Source organism: Doryrhamphus excisus, linkage group LG17, assembly GCF_037039965.1.
Source record: "Doryrhamphus excisus strain RoL-2023G ecotype Guam linkage group LG17, RoL_Dexc_Guam_v1.1, whole genome shotgun sequence".
Lineage (NCBI taxonomy): Eukaryota > Metazoa > Chordata > Actinopteri > Syngnathiformes > Syngnathidae > Doryrhamphus > Doryrhamphus excisus.
In genome coordinates this window covers 15,904,353-15,926,087 of record NC_136373.1, presented here as the reverse complement: position 1 = coordinate 15,926,087, position 21,735 = coordinate 15,904,353, and the positions used below count along the sequence as shown (strand labels likewise).

General features: G+C 41.8%; 1 protein-coding gene across 2 annotated transcripts; it reads left to right on the top strand.

The window, feature by feature from the left end:
* The first annotated feature begins 772 nt into the window (after positions 1 to 772).
* setd2 (SET domain containing 2, histone lysine methyltransferase) lies at positions 773 to 20,447 on the top strand. 2 transcript variants are annotated; one of them, XM_058085151.2, is made up of 22 exons: positions 773 to 1,147; positions 2,340 to 2,462; positions 4,729 to 4,750; positions 4,848 to 8,650; positions 8,730 to 8,861; positions 9,978 to 10,106; positions 10,179 to 10,302; positions 10,374 to 10,451; positions 10,521 to 10,618; positions 10,707 to 10,839; positions 10,964 to 11,098; positions 11,851 to 11,979; positions 12,053 to 13,096; positions 13,822 to 13,870; positions 13,946 to 14,207; positions 14,278 to 15,043; positions 15,112 to 15,237; positions 16,315 to 16,451; positions 16,533 to 16,644; positions 18,138 to 18,212; positions 18,303 to 18,404; positions 19,312 to 20,447. In XM_058085151.2, exons 2-22 carry the CDS (start codon positions 2,434 to 2,436, stop codon positions 19,471 to 19,473), a joined length of 7,647 nt encoding a protein of 2,548 aa, XP_057941134.2. In that variant the 5' UTR covers positions 773 to 1,147; positions 2,340 to 2,433; the 3' UTR covers positions 19,474 to 20,447. The 2 variants fall into 2 exon arrangements, with proteins under 2 accessions (XP_057941134.2, XP_078653952.1); XM_078797826.1 differs by lacking the exons at positions 773 to 1,147; positions 4,729 to 4,750 and having other exon boundaries at positions 2,347 to 2,462.
* Positions 20,448 to 21,735: the final 1,288 nt, after the last annotated feature.

Here is a 21,735-nt window from a genome sequence, read left to right as displayed (position 1 = left end):
GAACCTCTGCGCTATAGTTTGTATTTATTTAAAATTAAACAATTATTGAAGTTATTAAAGTTATTTCTTGAATTCAATAGTCTCTGATAATGGCTAAAAAATAAGCTAAAAAGGAAGCATGGAATTCAAGAAATAACTCATAGCAAAACAGGAAGGTGGTGTCTGTGTTGATTTCGTTGATTTGTTGTTTGCAGTTCTAAAGTCTTAAATAGTAGTTAATAATATTACTTACTTATTTTTAACACCGTTACTCCCAACTTAAAAAGCCATAGGCCTGTGAATGTTTTTTTAAATACTGTAGCATACGTTTTTAATAGTTTTAATTAATTAATAATTATTAATATTAATTATTTTATTAGTTATAATTATTTATTATTAATTATTTTTTATTATTTATAATTATTTATTATTAATTATTGATATTAATAATTTTTTTAATTAATTACATAATTGATTTGCAGGTTACTTTACATTATTTTAAATTACTGTAATTCAAGCAAAAAAAAACGAAGATCCGAAAGAGTCGAATATTTGGAGTCGAGTCATAAATATCGACTCTCGGACCGGAATTCCCATCACCGGTATGCATTATTGACAACCCATGCACAGATGTTCATGTTACATGCATTTCGTATGTTTATTCTGTATCCATATGGTTATCAAAGAAACAGCTAGGTCCAAATTAAGACATTCGGGTTTGTATCCGGTTCCGAACCATTCTTGAAGAACCACAGCAGTGTTCGCGCATCGTAACGTGACGTCATCGCACACACTGTCGCTGCAAAAAAAAAAAAAAAAAGACACACCAACGCCGCACACTTAAAATGTCAATTAAGACATGTTACCCATCCTGCCTTGTTTGATGTTTAACTTGACTTATGCATCTGAAATGTTGAGATACATTCTCGGATTGGTTATATGATCCCCATTCTCAACTCTTTCTGAGCTAAGAAGTGAGCTAATGCTAGCTGGAGTAGCACAACACAAGCACTGAGCTTGCAGCACAAGCAAGTGAGCCTGACCATCACCCACGACAACCCCGTATGGATTTGACGTCGGCACACATTGTGGCTTGATGTTTGGCAAAGGACATATTGTTGGAAATTTGGAAGATGGGAGAGCCCTGTGACCTTCAGCACTTTCTAAAGTGAGTATCTAGATGAATGCATTCAGTTGGTTGCGTTATGAAGTGGAACCATCTTTGCTACACGCAAGTAAGCTAAGACAAAACCTCCCCCGGCTAGCATGTTTGGAAGCCGGGATGGCCGTGGTCAATACAACGAGTGTACGGTTATGTTTAATATCAGGTAAACATAATACACAAAGCTATCAAGTAAGATGTGTATTAAATGAAATCCATGTCAAGTACAGCGTTTGTAAACAGTCTCGTTCGGATTCCATGTTGCTAGTTCCATCTAACCTAGTTAGCCATTAAAGCTCGCTTTAAGATTAGCATTCTCGTCACAGAAGGAGACCATCGATTGTATCTTTTTGCAACTAGATAAACTCTAAGTAACGCCGCATTTTCCAAGCTTGTATTTTGAAATTTTACACGACATATTTGAATCACAAGAAGTAATTTAACGCTATCGTAAACGTAGCGCACAGCTAGCTTACCAAAGTTAGCTTAGCTAGATTGGCTATTGGTTTTTTTTTTTTTGCTTAAACAACACTAAAAACAAATTTGCTACATTGAATATGTGGCGACGTATTATTCCCTAATATCTATAAACTACAGCTTTCACAGCTTCATCACGTCAATGCGAATGTGGATAAATATCCTTGCTGTACAACATTATACACTATGTTTCGTAATGGGCAGGAACTGCCTTTTAAAAGGCCATGTTGGGCTGCACCACGGCTTCCCGCACAGGCCATGTAATGTCCCATTAGTCCTTTTAGAAATGTAATTATAAATATATTTAATAGGTGTAAAATGAGTTGTTTAACAAAATCGTTCATTCTATATGCATTTTCCCCAGCTGCCATGTTTACACATTTGGCCTGCATCCATGTGTTTGTCGTTTTTTCTGTAAGATCAAACGTTATTGCTGTGATGCAAAGCGGCAAAAAAAACTATTCTGAATAAAACTCAATAAAACATTGTGCAAAAACAGGAATGTGAGCATTAATGTAGGGCTTTTCTTGTTGCTGTACTAGATAACCATCTCAAGAGACGCCTTCAGTGGAAGTCAATGGTCAAAGCGCTTGAAATAGACATGAAATGCCTTTTAAGAATATACTATTGACAAAGTATTTTTATGTATGATAAATGCATTTGTTGGCTGTTCTTGATGCACCCCTCGATTCATTGCAAACTTATCTTTGTTTTTTACCAGGTGTGGTGTCACTTTGGAGGGCTCGTTTGTCTGATTTGGATTATTCTCGGCCATGCAGCATCCTCAGGCCCACTAATCCTTGACCAGTTTCTCAATGGACACTCTGCTCAAGTCGGAAATCAGGTATTAAGACCGCAGACCGCATGGAACTCGCGTGTATTTGAGTTGTTCAGGGCCATACTGCACAGATCGGACACCATGATGGACCATGATTTTTTAGGGACACAGTAGCCTAAAATTGTCATAAGAATTGCAGTGTTGTTGAGACTTGGACACGGTATAGTATGCAGTAACACCTTTAGTAGTGTTTTACAGTCCAAGTCGAAAACTGACCCGCCTGCGAGTGCAATTAGATGGGGGATGGGCCCAAAGCAGCCCTTTCTAGTAGCTGAGAAAAGGACACACGTCAGCCTCTTCAGTAGATTTGTCTTCTTTGCTGGAAAAAAAGTACAGAGAGGGATCTGATTATTACACAGTCCGTAAGTTGGTAACACTGATCCGTCGTCTTATTCTCTGTCAAACTCGGCACATTATAAAGTGCTCATGAGCAAAAGCGGTGCAGGTAGAGCCAAATTTATTTGTGGAGTTCCAAAAAGTATGGGGAAAAACTGGATTATTTGCGTCAGTTTTTACACACATTACTATATTCAGGAGCATGAGCTTATTTCTGTATCATCATTACTACGCTTTAAAGAATCTATAATGGTTTTTCTGCTGTTTTTCATGGGATGTCCCGGTCGAATAGTTGACGCAGAATTTTTTTTAATACAAACAAATAGACTGAAAATAATCAAGTCAAAACATGGCACTCGCAATCATTCGTCAGTACATTCATGCTTGCAATAAAGACAAGTCAAATGGAAAGTCAATTAATGAACCAGGTCAGCAAAGTCAGGTTGAGGCTTGTATTGGTTTTTCGATTTTTTTTTTGTGCAGAAAAATTGTAAGACTATTAGAAAATGCACATGGTAACAATGCAGTTAGCATTAGCATCTAATCAGTGTCTTGTTTGAACATGTTTTGTCCTTGAATGGTGTGTGTATAGGGCTCATAGTAACTTTACTGCAAATGTGTCTTGAAGGCTCCATTGTAGAATTGGCAGGGGGGGGGGGCAAATCCTAAAGGATCAAATGACCCAGATACCAAGCACACTTATTAATAAGCCTGCCCCAAGGAACGCACACATGCACTATTATCAGTCAAAAAAGAAGCAAACGAAACGAGCCTCGTGTTTTTTGTCGATTTTTGCTAATGTTGCTAATTTATATCTGTATCTGATTCTTTTCATGTCTGCGTGAACAGTACAATTTTCAACTGAGGCGTCATTCATATGTAGATATAAATAAGATATTTATGCAATCCACTGCAGTTTGAAACATGAGGCTGTATACAGTATATCCAACCTGTACATCATTGAAAAGTGTGCATTATAACACCAGAAAACAAGTTAATATGAGCGAGCTAACAATGCACATCATTGGGACACATCCATTTAGACCAGGGGTCTCAAACTCAATTTACCTGGGGGCCACTGGAGCTCGGGTCTGGGTGAGACTGGGCTGATCAGGTTTTCAACAAAAAAAACGCATTTATTAAAAACAAAAAAAATAAAAAAATGTCGCTTTGGTTCCAATTTTCTACAAGAAAAGCTCTGATAAAACATTCCACTGTTCTCAAATATCTTACTTTTTATTTTTCTACACAAAATAAGATGAAAAATAAATAAACAAATCAAGAATAAAGAAAACCAATCAATCAGTAATAAATAAATATAATAATAATAATAGTAATAATAAAACGGCAAATAATAAAAACTTAAGAAACCACATATAGTTGGTGGGTAGACAAATTATTTTTTCAGATTAAAATGAACAAAGCATTATTAGAGCCCTGTAGCCTGTATGTCAAAACACGACTATAGTCACATTTATACTCTTTATTTACAACATATTGCGCAACTGCAGGGTCTTGAGACACATGCTAACTCGCAAACTAGAGAGCTAACGACCTAAACGGTAGCCTTCAAGTTATTTCCTTTAAACTTAAATAGCCAAAAACTTACCACTTCCACATGGATAGGGAGGATAACTATTAACAGTTATTTAACCTTTAACATGAACATTAATCAAACGCAATAATTTTTTCTGGGTACATGATACCATACAGCATCCATATCAAAGTTGCGCGGGCCGCACTAACATTAAACTTTCATATCAAGGCGGGGGCCTCAAACTAGTGTCCTGCGCCGCGTGTTTGAGACCCCTGATTTAGACTGTGAAGCCCTCATTGATTGTAACATGTAATAGTATGAATAATGAATACATGTAATTGTATGAATAATCTTTTAATTTCTTCACTTTATCTCCCTGCTGTTCTTATGAAATTGCAGAGACGAAGGAAGTGGTGCCTCAGTAAGTAAAGATGATGATTTTAAATATCCGTTAGAAAGACAAATACGAGTACGATTTTCAGACTAACATTTAGCTTCTGTCTCTCTTTTTATCGTAGGTAAAGGTGGAGGGCCTGTCCAAGGCAGCTCTCATCAAAAGCCTATCTCCTAGAGTCATGCTGACCAATCATCTCCTGCCTAAAGGGACCAAGATGAAAGTCAACCTCGAGGATCAGGGTCGTCAGAAAGTGTCCTTCAGCTTCTCGCAGACCAAGAAGCCACTGCACAGCCTCTTCGTTATCCCTTCCAGCCCCGAACGGTCTGACGTTGAACCTCACACTGCCTCGTCACAGCCAACAGTCGACAAGGGAAAAGCTACGGAAAGCAAAAATGAGCAAATGCAAACACGCGCCTTCCCGACGGAGCAGACACAACCTTCACAGGTTCCGGGCTTTGCCGCTAAACTGAAAGTGGACTTGGCAAAGATGCATTTCAAGAAGCAAATACTGAGCGTGTCGATAACTAGGCAAAAACGAACCTCTGTTTCAGATTCGGACGAGACACCTGCTTCTGATTTGCTGAGTTTGCAGAAATCGGAAAATAACAGTGCAATCAAATTCCCAACCCCACAGCTGCAGAACCCCGTCATTGTGACCCCTTCTGAGGATTCTCACAACGATTCCTCTGAAAGTCGGATAGCGCCTAGCCTGAAGAAACCTGCTGCATCCTCAGGAAAAGAGGAGAGTTCTTGTATGAATGAGGTGGACAGTGCTGCATCCAGAAGGAAAACCAGGTCCCAAACCGGTACAGACAGTGATGAGAATCCAAATCAGATGTCTTCCAGACACAAGTCAGTTGACTCCAAAAGTAAAGCCAATTCGGAAAGCAGTAGCAAAGCAACAACACGGAGGTCTTCACCTGGGTCACATGGGGAAGAAAAGGAAAAAAGTAGGAAATTTGAGAATCACGAGAAATCCTCTAGTTACACAAAATCAGACCGTGACTCTAGATACACATCAACACGGTCGCAGCGATCAGAAAAAGATCGCAGAAGATCCAGGTCTCGATCACGATCACGATCCAGAGGCTCTCGAACCAGTTCATCTTATTCCAGATCAGAGAGATTGAGAAACGACAGAGGTTCCCGTTCAGAGCGGTCATACTATCACGAATCGGATCGCAGATCGTACAGGAGTCCTCCACGCAGAGACAGGCGACGATCCCGCTCTCGCAACGACAGAACTCGAGAGAGTTCCGATTCTGAAGATGACCATCGCAAGACGAGGACACGGACAGGCGACTCCAGCAGATCATCCACCTACTCGAGCTCACAGAGAGATTCCAAGTCGTCATCTTACTCAAAATCGGAGAAGACATCGAAAGATACGCAACATTCATCAGAGTTCGATAAAAGAAGCCAATCCTCGTCGTCGATGTCAGACAGGACTTCAAAACGATTATCAGAGACAGATTCCCAGCTCAAGTCATCTCCTGGTGTAGACTCACGGTCCTATAAGTCCAGCACCCATCATACAGAAGAAAGGAAATCCAACTCTTTTAACCAACACTTGGATCATGAAAAACATGATCATGAAGCTCCCACGAAAAACAAATCGAGTGAAATTGATGCAGAGCAAAGGACAGAATCGCAGGCAAGCTCTGGTTTAGACGGGAAGTCTAGAAGTCTACATACAGCTTGTAGTCCGGAATCTAAACCGATAACCAGGTCGCCGGAGAAAACCAGTGAACCTAATAGACAATCAAACGACATATTTCATGATCTCGGTGAAAAACCAACGCATGAAGCCACCCTAGAACCGTGCTTGCTTGAGGACAAAGAAATGCCCAATAGTGAATGTGGCCACCAGGATGTAGAGGAGACCTTAAAGGAGGCATCATGTGATAGTTTAGATGGAACAAAATCAAGTCTCGAAGTTGATAAAGAAAATACATCAGCTATAACTTCATTTGAAATCCTACAGAATGCAAATGTCCAACTTCAAAAATTATACGACGTGAAGGATAGCCTTTCTCATCAACATGTGACATCACAGGAAGCACCTGAAAGTTTAATACTTAGCCATAGTGACGGCGTAGTACGCAACCAGGATGTGAAAGACGCTGATACTTCACAAGAATCAAAGTCTCTACTCGATACAGAAGATAAACTCGTGACACATAATGTCCTAAACTGTAAACCGGAGGCTGAGCCGAGTAAAGCTGTGACTTCCATTGACGAAGCTGACACAAATGCACCAGTCCAACTTGAGGCGCCATGTAAAACTGATAACCTGATGACACTTGACAACACCAAAACAAAGACCAGTACCCCTAAAAAGTCCAGATGGGATATTGTCGGGCAGAAGGAACAGGGGAGCGATGATCCACAGCAGACTTTTTTTACAGGAAGTAGTCAGACACTTAAAAAATTTGTCTGCGTAAAAAAAATAGAGTTTTCCAAAAACCAAAGTCAGATAGATATCAAGGAATCTGAAAGACATTCCGTACTGGAGAATGAGCATGAGAGGCTAAAGCAGGCGGATAGTTATAATCACCAAGGGGAGCATTTGCACGGTGTCGCTGGCATTGAACACCGTGGAATTGAAAAAACAAATCTAGTCCTGCCTCTGTGCAACAGTGATGCAATACAGGTCAACCATGCTGTACATATGCAGAGCTGGAACGGTAACGTGAATAAGAAATCTGGTAATATCGCTATTCCGGACGGCATTGAAGCACAGAGCGACGCCAGTGATAGTGACAACTCGGAGTATGACTCGGATTGCGGCAAGGCAATAAAAAGATTGCACTCGGTAGTAGTAGTGCCAAAGAACTCATCCCTAACAAGCGAATCACGTAACACTGGCTCTTCTTCAGGCGGTCCAATGAATGCACCAGACCCCCACCATAGCAGCGTGAATAATAGCGAAGTCCAATATCAAATCAATTTACAACAAAGGCTCAAGTGTGTTTCTTCCAACGCGAGTACTCTTTGTCAATCTCAGAGTAATATGATTGACAGCACCAGTCATTCTGAGGGATCCGGCTCTGCCGGAATCTCGCAGCCTTACTTGACTGTTCCGATCAGCGTCCACGAAGGTATCACTAATTCCACGCTCAGCCTTGACACTTCCAAACATAACCATCAACTACAACATTATCTTAATAGCGTTGATGAACGGACACTCGCTCAATACCGACATTCTTCAGTTATTGATGGAAATGACATGAGTGGATTTATCCCGAGTTGGAATTTTTCCCAACCAGAGCAGCCTAGTAGTACATATCAACAGCCTGACAGCAGCCACGGACCGCTGTTGGCAAACTCGAAACTTTTCGAAGCCTATCCTAAAGGACAACAACACGTTCATCATAATGTCGCTTGGCATCACCAGAGCGCCGACATGCAGTCAAGCCAAAATCCCTACCTCCATTTGCACGAACAGTATCAGGACCCCGCAGGTGAAATCCACCCAGACTCGCTCACTAATGACCACGAGGACTACTGTGGGGGTAAATCATCCATGCCTAGCAAAGCGACCGTTGACTACAGCGGACCCTCGGGGTCGTCGGGTTTTGTACAAGGTCATGAAATCAGCAGCAACAGCAGGTGCTCTACGGTCCCGGACCCCTCGAGAGAGGACAATTTCCGAACCTACAGAAGCAGGGGTCCTCCCAAAAAAAGGCGGCCGGAGATCGAGTCTGATTCAGACAATGAGGCTGAAGCTGGACCTGCCGGCAAGAAGGAACGTCTTGGAGAGAACGAGGAAGCGAAAGAAATTCAAGTCAAAGCTGAAGTGGTGCGCCCCTCACTCACTCTCCGAGACTTCCAGGATTCTAGTAAATGGAAAGAGTTTGCTAAGACAAAGAAGATGCCGCCGTATTTTGACCTCATTGAAGAAAATATGTATCTAACCGAGCGGTAAGACTTTTCCCGCAAATTCCCACAACTTTGTATACCAGTTTCAGACTTTGTTGACAGAGTTTTTGCATGTCTGCAGGAAGAAGAGCAAATCTCACAGAGATATTAAGAGGATGCAGTGTGAGTGCCCGATACTGCCCAAAGAGGAGCGTTCAAGGGGAATGTTGGCGTGTGGGGACGACTGTTTAAATCGACTGCTGATGATCGAATGGTAAGTTGAGCTGTACACAGATGAATATTACCAATCATAAAAGACAAATGTTGCTTTCTTCAAAATGTTGCGCAGTTGCGTCCTCCCCTACTCACAGAAAAACTTGATTTTCTAGGGTATATTTTGTAGTCTAGTTTAGGAACTCCCTTCAATTTGGGACTACAAGGCACTACTTTTTCCACATGCTTTGAACCCTGCTGCTTAAACACTATGCGGCTAATTTATGTCTACAAGAACTACAGTACCCATGATGCTTAGAGTGCAGATTCAGGAAGTAGTGAAGTATAGTATATAGTCCATAGTAGTAGTATATAGTCCATAGTAGTATAGTCTGTAGTAGTATATAGTCCATAGTACTATAGTCCATAGTAGTAGTATATAGTCCATAGTACTATAGTCCATAGTAGTAGTTTATAGTCCATAGTAGTAGTATAGTCTATAGTAGTAGTATATGGTAGTATAATCCATAGTAGTATAGTCTGTAGTAGTAGTATATAGTCCATAGTACTATAGTCCATAGTAGTATAGCACATATAGTAGCATATAGTAAATAGTCTCTAGTAGTATAGTACATAGTAGCATATAGTAAATAGTCCATAGTAGTATAGCCCGTAGTAGTAGTATATAGTCCATAGTAGTAGTATGTAGTATAGTCTATAATAGTATATAGTCCATAGTTGTAATATATCGTCCATAGTAGTTTTATTGTATGTTTTGAAGTCTAATGCAGTAATCACACTTTGATCTGACAAATCCTAAGTAAATTTGATCAAGTGTAGAATTACTACAGCTTCTGCTTGGACTGCGGCAGCAGTTGAACTTACTCATCGGAGCCAATGAGGTTGGTTGCAAGGTTTATAATGCTTTTCTGTGTAAATATTTCAACACCTTGCAGATTTAGACTTTATAGCGTATAGACAACAATTTTTTTTTCCTCAGCTTATATTCAGGTGTAAATGAATAAAATCTATTAAATTTACCTTTGACATAACTGAAGTTAGCAGGTTTGAACAATATTTCTTGATGTCAAGATGCTGCGCCTTCCCTGAAGTATTCTGGTGCTTCGCACTTTTAAACCCCTTGTTGTAAGTTTTTTTTCTTTTTGTTTTTCCGTAGCTCGTCACGGTGCTTAAACGGGATCTACTGCTCAAATCGACGCTTTCAAATGAAGCAGCATGCTGATTTCGACGTCATCCTGACAGAAGATAAGGGCTGGGGTCTACGCGCAGCTAAAGACTTGCCTTCGTAAGGGTCCACTTTTTTAGATAATGTCAGTCGGCAAGATTTTTAAATAGTTGTGTCTTAATTGTGCCTCAGAAACACTTTTGTGCTGGAATACTGTGGGGAGGTGTTGGACCACAAGGAGTTTAAAACAAGGGTGAAAGAATATGCACGCAACAAGAACATCCACTACTATTTTATGTCTCTAAAGAATAACGAGGTGAGTGAAGTTGATTAGTTTGATTACCGAGTGCGGTCAGAGATGCCTGACTTTGCGGTACGTCTCTCCAGATCATCGATGCAACACTGAAGGGTAATTGCTCTCGGTTTATGAACCACAGCTGCGAGCCCAACTGTGAGACACAAAAGGTACATTGGCAAAAATAAGGAATTGTTCTACATATACTTGTTCGTCCGCTGATTTTCATCTGATTGCAGTGGACCGTCAATGGCCAACTTCGAGTCGGCTTCTTCACTACCAAAGCGGTCGCCGCAGGAACTGAGCTGACGTTTGACTACCAGTTTCAGCGATACGGGTATGGATTCATTTGTAAAATCATAGGATCATGGGAGTTATATAATGTTTAACTAATGATTGAGTTGGAATTGACCTGGTCATTATAGGAAAGAAGCCCAGAAGTGCTTCTGTGGAGCACCGAGCTGCAGAGGCTTCCTGGGAGGGGAGAACAGAGTCAGTGTTAGAGCGGCCGGAGGGAAGATGAAGAAAGACCGCAGTCGAAAGAGTGCACTCACCACGGTCAGTTGCCTTATATCTCGTAGCCAACCAGATAACTTTGATTTAAAAAAAACGATTTTAACTAAACTGGACAAATGTGTGATCTGTTGTCAGTTTCCTAAGACAAATGCATGTTGTTGTTCAGGTGGATGAGGAACTGGAGGCCTTACTAGAGAACGGTGAAGGGCTCTATGACGAGAAACAAGTGGTGTCCTTGTGCAGACTGATGGTCCGTGTGGAAACCATGGAGCAGAAACTCACCTGTCTCAAGCTCATACAAGTATGATTAAAAAATACACATTGATCACATTATTGATTGATCTTTGAGTGCGTTTCCTTAAAGGGAACCTATTATGCTTTTCTGACTTGACTTTCGGACTAAATGTAGTTAGAATATTGTATTCCCGTGTTGAACTATGCCAAAGTTTCAGATAATGAGGTTTGCACATTTGGAAGTGAGCCCTGAAATTAGTTTGGGATGGTTTGAGAGTCACCGGGTCCCTGTGACATCACAGTGAGCCAGACATACTTATATGGTCGTTCCTCAATACAAACTCTAGACCTACCTGCTGGGCTGCAGTGTGAAGATTTCACATGTTAGCACGGAGTGTGACCAATCACAGTGGAGTGGGCGTGCATGGAGGCGGGCCATGGTGTTATCATAGCAAATATGTGCTTTTTTTTTGGTGGGTTGCAACCCAAAAGTGGGCCATAGATGCATTTTCAGTGGGTTGCCTGAGCAAAAAAAAAATTATTCTCAAGGGTGTCATCTATCAATATTCCTTAAAGTGGCAGCAATGCTCTGTAGCGCTATTTGGGAACATAACAAATCCATTCAACACAAATGGAATGGAACACTAGCATACAATAACGGCCCCAGGATCCGCACTTTGGACACACTTGCCCTAATTGCTTTGAAACTCTGACCATAATCTTAATCATTAACAAATTATTACACCCTTCCATTGTTTGTATGCCAGTTATGATTTGATTGATGATTTCTCATTGTGACGTTGTATTTGTGTCACGCAGGATACTCAGAATCCGTCATGCTTGAAGCAGTTCTTAGATCATCACGGCTTGTCTTTGCTCTGGCTCTTCATGGTGGAGATATCTGAAGCCAAGGGCAACAGTGCCAATAACATCAAACTGCAGTCAGAGGTGAATATCATGAGCGATTTGTCATGTGATGTGATTTTTAGAAAGAATTCTAACAAAATCTTTTTGGTGATAGATTCTGAAGGCCTTGGCCGTGTTACCCATCTCCACGAAGAACATGTTGGAAGAGAGCAGAATTCTGACCTTCATTCAACGATGGGCCCAGACCAAAGCGCTCCCTCAGCCCACTGAGATGGACGGTTACTCCAGTGAGAACACGTCTCGTGCTCAGACGCCCCTCAACACCCCCGACGGTTCCTCAGCTAAACTGGGACCAGAATTGGACGGGGACACATCCAAACCGGCTGTGTACCGCCGCCTTAAAATCATCAGCGAGAACAGCCTGGACAGCGCGCTCTCTGACGCCAGCAAAGCTTCTGATGGCAAGGAGGAGGAAGAGGAGGAGGATGATGACGAGGAAGAAGATGAATCGCCACAAGGAGCGCTTCCTGATGACAAACAATTGAAGGTAGACGCCGCAAGTGAACCTGCTAATCCAGTCACGGAAACACCGGAAGAAGAGGCGAAAGATGTTATAGAGGAGAAACAGGAAGAGACGGAACTGGCTTCAGGTAGTCAAGACCAACCCCAGAGTGAAGACATCAAAGACCGCATTGAGTTGCAGGTGGACCAGAAGGATTCTGAGCTGAAAGCAGAGACGAATGACGAACCAAAGGATGAACTTGAGAAATCTGATCAACCTAGCGTCGAGGAGCAGACCAGTCTGACATCAGCAGAAACCACCGAAGTGGTCAGCAACCAGACTCCAGTTGAGACTCAGGAGGAACCAGAGATCCAGACCGTCGAAATGGATGTCACTGACACTCCGACTGAGCAACCCGCAGAGACAGAAACACTGGAGGCTCAGAATCCTCTTCCTGATGCCCAATCAGAAAAATCAGCTACTGTTGCTCCCCAAAGCACTGAAACCCCCGAGATCAGTATCCCCACTGAGGTCACGACAGCCCCCACGGATCCCCCAGCAATAGGAACGCCTTCTCAGGATGAGGAGGAAGCTGTTTCAGATGTGGAGAGCGAGAGGAGTCAGGAGCCCCAAGTCAGTGCTTTGGACATCAGTGGCATGGCTGCCAGGCTGCTGGACAGCTGGAAGGATCTCAAGGTGGGTTCAGGGTCGAAATAAGGTCATGTTTTATATTATTTCAGAATTTTACACAAGTCCCACACTAGGGCCCACAATAATATATTGGAAGTGTTGGCTATAGCTTTGCTGTGATGCTGGAATTTTAGACTAGAAGTTCAAAATTGCTTTTAGTCGGACACTTTTTTTTTTTTTTTTTTACATAAATTGCAGTTCTGTACTTGCCTAATGAAATGGACACAATACATCACACACAACAATGTGACATTATGTTTTTTGTGGACGGCACTGACGTTTAAGAATCAGAATCAGAATGCCCTTTATTGTCATTTTACATATAGTAGAATGAAATTGCAGCAGCTCCATTTTAAGTGTAAGACAGTATGACAGTACAAAATATAGAAATTAGAAGAATAAATAATAATAAATAACCAAGTGTCTACATTGTAGAGGACAATTGGTTGCCTTGGTTACATGGTCTTGTTGAGGGAGATGATGGCTCGAGGAAAAAAAAAACAGTTTTTTAGTCTGTTTATCCGCGCCCTGATACATCAACACAACACTAGCATAACAACACTAGCATAGCTTTAGTTAGTCGCATTTTAACAGCATCATCATCAAAAACCACCCTTTCTCTCCTGTGAGGACGGTCATAAATATACACTAGGGACACGTTACTGTTAGCATAACATAACTAGAATTACATTGCTTTCTGGTTTGAGGTCCAATTTGTTGTTGTCTTACAGGAAGTGTACAGAATACCAAAGAAGAGTCAGGTGGAAAAAGAAGCTAACGGTAAGCCAATTCCTCCTTAGCTTCTATCTTTTTTTAGTGTGCTTTGTACCAACCGCCTTTTCTCAATCAACGTAGAACGCAGTCGAGATCGTGATACAGCTCTGACTTCACGCAACACCTCCGGTAGCCGTGAAAGGGAGCGTGAAAAGGAACGAGATAGGGACCGAGAGTATGACAGAGACTGGGAGAGGGACAGGGACAGAGATCGAGACCGAGACCGAGACAGGGATCGAGATCGTGATCGAGACAAAACTCCACGTAATACCGAGAGACGAAGGAGACGCTCGACATCACCGCCCTCTTCCTATGAGAGGAGTAGTCGGCGCGCCGAGGAACGGTAAGAAGGTTAATCAGGAGCGTATCACATCCTGTTCTCTAAGGATGTTAAGTTGGATTTTCTCGTTCAGGTTTGACCCATCTAAGACACCGAGGGGCGTTGGCGTCAAGGAGCGCAACAAGCTTTCCACAGAGGAACGCAGGAAGCTGTTTGAGCAGGAAGTTGCGCAACGTGAAGCCCAGAAGCAACAGCAGCAACTTCAGCAACAACAACAGCAGCAACTTCAGCAACAACAACAACAACAACAGCAGCAGCAACAACAACAGCAACAACAGCAGCTCCAAACAATGACCTATGACCCTGCACTGGCTTATGCCGCCAGTTCCGGCTTCATCACCTACCCACCCGGATACCCCATTCAGACCTTCGTGGATCCCACCAACCCCAATGCAGGCAAAGTACTACTACCCACCCCTGCACCTGATCCCGCCCTGACTTATGAACAGACTCCTCCCATTGGACTCCCGTCTCCGTCATCCACTTCACAGACCGCCCCTGCGTCCACCATCTCTCAGCACGTCACCCCCACCAACATCACCCCTGAAAACACCCAGCAGTACGCCCAGCCCGCTGTCGCTTCCCAGGACCCCGGCGTGCCCGTCCTCTCCGTCCCCGCACAAACGCACCCTCAAGTGCAGGGCCAGCAGAGCTACACCACACTCTGGGATCCGGCCACCCAGCAGGCCGTCACCGTACAGACGCAACCGGCTCAACAGTACGCCACGGCCCCGGCGGCGGCCCCCACGCAAACGGCCATTTATTACCAAGGCCAGCCGTGCCAAACCATCTACAGCATCCCCACCGCGTACCCTCAGACCAACACCCCAGTCATACAGGTGGGGCGCCACTCATTATGCAATTTATTCAATGTTTTATCTGATCTTTATTTGCTCCGCTTTTATAGGCGTACTCTGAGCCCGCAGCTAGCTACCTGCACGGACAGACGGTGTACCCTGGACATCAGCAAGGCGTGGTGGTGCAGCAGGGGGGCACCGTCACCACCATTGTTACGTCCCAAACTGTCCAGCAGGTAATGCAACATGGTTAATGGTAATGCTAATGGTTTTATTTCATTTGAACATGCATCAGATTACAACTGAATACATCCCATAATCAGTTCACAGTTCCACATGTCCAAAAGGAGTAGGAAGAAGCAAAGCTTATTAAATCCTACCCCTCCATATGGTACTTTTACAATCAGTAACTGTTCATTTGTTCACTTCCTGCTTTCCTAATATAGTTTAAGTATTTTTTTTTTGTCACGTACCAAAGTACGAGGTGATATGACCATTCTGATATGATATAATTCTATATAATATAATTTAATTCTATATAATTTAATTTACTTTAATTCTGTATAATTTAATTCTACATAATTTAATTAAAAAAAATTCATTAAAAAATATTTTTTGTAATTTTTTTAATTTATTTTTGTCATGTACCAAAGTATGAGATGATATGATATAATTCTATATAATATAATTTAATTCTATATAATTTAATTTACTTTAATTCTGTATAATTTAATTTTTTTTTCATTAAAAAAATATTTTTTGTAATTTTTTTTTTTTTTTTTTGTCAAGGTGACATGACCATACATTGACATAATGGGTACCATAGTAAGTGTGTATGTTCTCTGTAGGCGCCATTATGAATTATCCTTACTGACCTTTTTTGCAGTACATTTAACGATTGAAGACTGCTTTTATAGTTATTAGCCCATATTTTTACACAATAATTAAGATATGGTAGAACCAGAGAGCAATAAAGAGTGTGGAGTGATTTCTGATTAAGAACAAATTTTGCTTTGTTCAATATTGAAATATTTCTGGCTACTTTATGTTGTATATTTGTAATATGAGATTTCCAATTCATATTTTCATGTATTGTGATCCACATTTTAAAAGTCTTGGAATTTTTTTTGTGCAGCATCCTTTTTTTTTTGGTCACAAGGGGGTAGTGTACATCCATACTTTGGGAATTATCGGAACTACATGCCGTCACGGCAGACTTTAAACCACGTTTGTTATGGATTTGTTTATTTTCCATGACCAAACAGTAATTACAGGTGTTGACGCATCCCCCCCCTTTCTCCAATGTTCTGCAGGAAATGATCGTACCCAACAATGTGATCGACCTCCCCCCTCCTTCTCCCCCGAAACCCAAAACTATTGTTCTACCTCCCAACTGGAAAGTGGCTCGGGACCCTGAAGGAAAGATCTACTATTACCATATTGTGACAAGGTGAGTTGTGGTTGGAAAACCTGCCTTGTATGTACGGTATTCCTAGCTCTCATTATCCCGCCCTCTCACCCCCACTTTCAGGCAAACTCAGTGGGACCCTCCCACCTGGGACGGAAGTAATGATGCAACTACTTTGGACCATGAATCCGAGATGGACCTGGGCACTCCCACTTATGACGAGAACCCCTCTAAGGTGAGCTTTAAAAAAAAAAAAAGTGAATTATACGCTTGACTTCTTGTTGCGTCCTTCTTTCTTTTTCATGGCGTTCCCAGAACGTTTGAGGTCGGATGCGAAACATGATTATAGTGTTTGTTCTTTGGAGGCCGTTTAAGACGGTGCACTGGTGATTACTTTCAGCTGGGTTTTATGGGGGGGGGGGCAAACGTCATCACAACACTATCTTTAATGAGTACTTTAATGAGCTCCTGCTTGCTTATTTCTTCTAAATGTCCCCGGTCCTCAAGGCCATACAGTGAGGACGGGATCTGCTCGTGTTGTCTTCAACAGCCTCATTTGTTTTCCCTTCTTCATTTCTGGGGATAATGGAAAGCATCTGGATGAGCCAGCAGCAGTTGAGGATGTTTCTGTTTTGCCATCACGGTGTCTCTTTGTAGTGTTTTCCACAGGGCTTGCTTTCTTTTGACATTTAAAAAAAATTAAGCGTTTAGAGGCGCCTGATTGGACGCTCAATATAGCGAAAAAATATCCATACATCATCAATGCCGCTTATCCTCATGAAGGTTGCAGGGGTATGCTGGAGCCTATCCCAGGTGTCTTCGGGCGAGAGAGGCGGGGTACACCCTGGACTGGTGGCCAGCCAATCACAGGGCACATATAGACAAACAACCATTCACACTCACATTCATACCTATGGACAATTTGGAGTCGCTAATTAACCTAGCATGTTTTTGGAATGTGGGAGGAAACCGGAGTACCCGGAGAAAACCCACGCATGCACGGGGAGAACATGCAAACTCCACACAGAGATGCCCGAGGGTGGAATCGAACTTGGGGCCCCTAGGTGTGAGGCCTGTGCACTAACCACTAGTGCGCCGTGCAGCCGTATGTATAAAAAAAAAAAAAAGAAATTAAAAAAATTAACATAGAAATTAGTCAATCGATTAAAATAATTAATTGTGAATTTCCCCCATAGTTAACTCAATTAATCGCAGACAGACATTTTTATCTATAATTCAGTCATTCATTCATTTTCTACTGGGCGAGAGGCAGGGTACACCCTGGACTGGTGGCCAGCCAATCACAGGGCACATATAGACAAACAACCATTCACACTCACATTCATACCTATGGACAATTTGGAGTCGCTAATTAACCTAGCATGTTTTTGGAATGTGGGAGGAAACCGGAGTACCCGGAGAAAACCCACGCATGCACGGGGAGAACATGCAAACTCCACACAGCGATACCCGAGGATGGAATCGAACTCGGGTCTCCTAGCTGTGAGGCCTGCGTGCTAACCGCTTTTCAAAATACTCAGACACTTTACAGAAGAATGGAGTTGAATAAAAGCAAGTAAACAGAGTAAAAGATACATTAAAATACAACATTCATTTGTTAATACACAGTTAAAACATGAGAAAAATAATAATAATAATAATAAATAAAGTTCCCAGAAAATGAAAGTTTTGTATTTTTAATTGTTATTGTTTTTTGTTTTTTTCCAGTTCTCCACCAAAACAGCCGAAGCCGACACTTCCAGCGAATTAGCTAAAAAGAGTAAAGAGACATTCCGCAAAGATGTGAGCATATTTCTCCCTATTTTGGAAAAAACCTTTTGCATCCATGTGCAAATATTTCATTTATTTTTAACATGTTTGTTTTTTACGCAGATGTCCCAGTTTATAGTGCAATGTTTGAATCCCTATCGGAAGCCGGACTGCAAGCTCGGCCGCATCAGCAACACAGAGGACTTCAAGCACCTTGCTAGAAAGGTAAATATATCTAAGAATATATCTAAGCATCTTAAAGTACTACGCCTTGGTTCGCTACTAGTAATGCTAATACTTGGTTAGCTACTAATGAGCTGCCAGCATTGTTAGCCACGCCCCCACATAACACATCTTAGGTACATCTTTTGTTGTCAGTGACCGTTAGCGATTTGACAAAGTTTAGCTACTTACATTGAATGTTATATAAGCGCTACAGACATTGGTCATGTAAACGGAACAAAACAAAAGTCTGAGTCCCTGCTTAGTGGATGGCGGCTAACACGCAGCAATGTTATTGTTTGAACACGCTAGCATCGCTAGTATGATGATGCTAGTATGCTAATACGGTGATGAGCAGCAGCTAGCTAGCTAGGTCAATTCATGTTTTCAAAACTGGATTTAGTATCCTACATTGGCCACTAGGTGTCAGTAATTGTTCTGTGAGACAGGCACCAGTCCACTGTGTTGGGTACTATGTTGGTAAAATCATAGCTAGCTAGCTAGGGAGGGACGACACGGTGAGGCGGCCGCCCCGAGGTGGGAATCGGACATTTGCTGCTGTACACATGCGTACCGATTTGTGTCCCCTGTATTTGATACAGACGCGCGTATTGTTGGGATCAACATTTACAATAAAAATGACTACGTGGACGCCCAGTGGGGATTACATTGTGGACGTGGAAACGCACATATTTTCGTCCTTTCTTCTGCATTGTTGTATTTGTGTGCGTGGGGGGGGGCGGTTTTGGGGGAGGGGGGTACGGTCCGTTGCGGAGCATACCAAGGTTCTTAAAGACCGGTTGGACCGAAATTCTAAAGCACCGCGTCCACCGCATGTGGTGTGGACACTGTAATTAGCGCCATGTAGCGTCCGCCCACTGACGTCTTGACCCCCCGCCCCCACTCTCAGCTAACCCACGGAGTCATGAACAAGGAGCTGAAGGCCTGCAAGAACCCAGAGGACCTGGAGTGTAACGAGAACGTCAAGCACAAGACCAAGGAGTACATCAAGAAGTACATGCAAAGGTTCGGTGCCGTGTACAAACCCAAGGAGGACACGGACGTGTACTGAGCACGCGGGTCATTTATGGGTCATAGGTCACGCAGGCTGTGGGCGGGGACGTCGCCCGAGGGGTGCTATGTACACTTTCCACTGAATTTTAGCTTCTCGACACCTCAATATTACCTTCTTTTTTTTTTTTTTTTTTTTTAAACATGATGAAGAATCCCGTCTTTTTCATACTTTCCACTGTTGACCACGGATCAAAACGCAGAATTTTTTGTTTTGGTGGGTTTTTTTTTATTTTTTTTTTTTTATTTTTTTTGGCCGGGTGCTGCTTTTAAAGGCGGAAGTCCAAGTTCCAAGACTTTAAAGAACCAAGCCTTCTGAGTTTTTATCCACTCCGCAATGAATCCGTAATTCCCATTGTGTCTTTTTTATCACTTTAAAAGCTCCGTTTCACGTGCCACGCCCTCTTTTTTCGTCGTTTTTTTTTTCTAACTGGACTCATGCAGAAGAGTGTAGCATTGCGCTTTTAACTTATACTTTTTTTGTTGTTTTAATTATTATTATTATTATTATTAATCGCATTTACACATAAAGCAGCCTTTTTATTTTATTTTTTTTCTCCCATTAATTCTCACAAAGCATCCCAACCTGTTGCATTAAATGTGGATATATGAAATAGTCATTTTTTGGGAATGTTTAAGTTAACAGAAAACGTTGTAAAATCATTTCATGGTTCTAAAATGTAAATATGTTATATTATTACCAAATGTGTATGCAGGGGGCGTTGGGTGGGGGGCGGCGGGACCAGCCGGACCCTCACATCCAAACCCCTCGCTGGTTCATGTCAGCACAGAGGGGGCGATTTCATCTTTTCTTGTGTTTTTTTTTTTTGGGGGGGGGGGGGGTTGTTGTTATTATTTTTCTATGTACAAAGTAATTTTCACCCTACTCGACTGTAAGTATTGCGTAAGCACATTGTCATACCGAGTGTACAAACATTTTAAAAGATAATAAACTGGGTTTTTTTGTATACCCATGGCTGTTTTCCCAAGTCACAGAACGACTCAAAAATAATAATAATAATAATAATAATAATAATAATAACACAAGGACACCTCTGTTGTGATGGCAGACGGAAGCACAGCGGAGCCTCCCCACGCAGTCGCACAGTCTGACACGCTTTTTTTAACTTCATCGCTCGTAGTAACACGTTCAAGTGTGATTCAGATGTTTTGCTATTATTATAAAGACCAGTGTTGCATAAAAATAGATTATCTTTTAGCTTGATTGACATTTGCAGCTGCTGATACTTAGAAACATATTCAAGCCTGCCCATTTATCTTTATCTACATTAAATAAGTCAAACAGGACATATTTCAGACACTCGTGGTGATTAATCATGATTAATTTTGAAACTGATTAATCTAATTAATTTTTTTTTTATCATTTTCCAGCCCTTTTTTCAACACAACAGGGCCAGAGTGAATTTTACTGTATAGTTTACTTGACTTTACACTGCAGTGTTGCAGTGTCACTACTTTATTTTATACATTATTTCACCAAAAAAAATTACAACTTTTTATTACAAATTATTTATTCATTGAATGAGCCAAAAACAACATAACATGAAAAATATACACAAAATACCACAAAGAGTCTGGCGTGATGGTTTGAAGCCATCACACACATTTAAAGATGGGTGGTCAAATAAATACAAAAAAAAGGTGAGAAGGGGAAGGTGTGTTGTGTTCAAAGTCCCTTTCTTGGCTGTTGATAAAAAAAAAAAAAAACCTCACACACATTTATTTACAGTCATTGTACACAGCGAGGAAGCGCTTTGAAATAGTGTTTAGATTACCTCACAGTCGTCCACTGAAAGTATGTATATGCGCTATTGAAATATTAATAATAATAGCGTGGCGGACTCCATGTGGTTTCGATAGGAAGGGGATTTCAAGTGTTTTCATGTCAGTTATTTGATTATCACTCGGCTTCAATACAAACATGATTATCGTTGTCGTAATATGCGTATTACGTGGACGTGATCCCAAAAAGGAAAATGTGTAGTATGAAACGATACGGCACATTTTAGTGAGTCATACTCATGTAAACAAGATGGTAGGGGTGTCACTAGACGAAGAGAATATATGAAGGGGCTCACTCCGTTCATGCCGTTGTTCTATGGAACAAACTCGCCAAAATGCACAGTGACACCCCCCCCCCCCCACTTATGAGCAAAAACGATGATGAGAAGGCTCCCCATCAGCAAAAAAGGCACCATGTGGCGATAACGATATGGTCTCACTCCGTTCATGCCATTGTTCT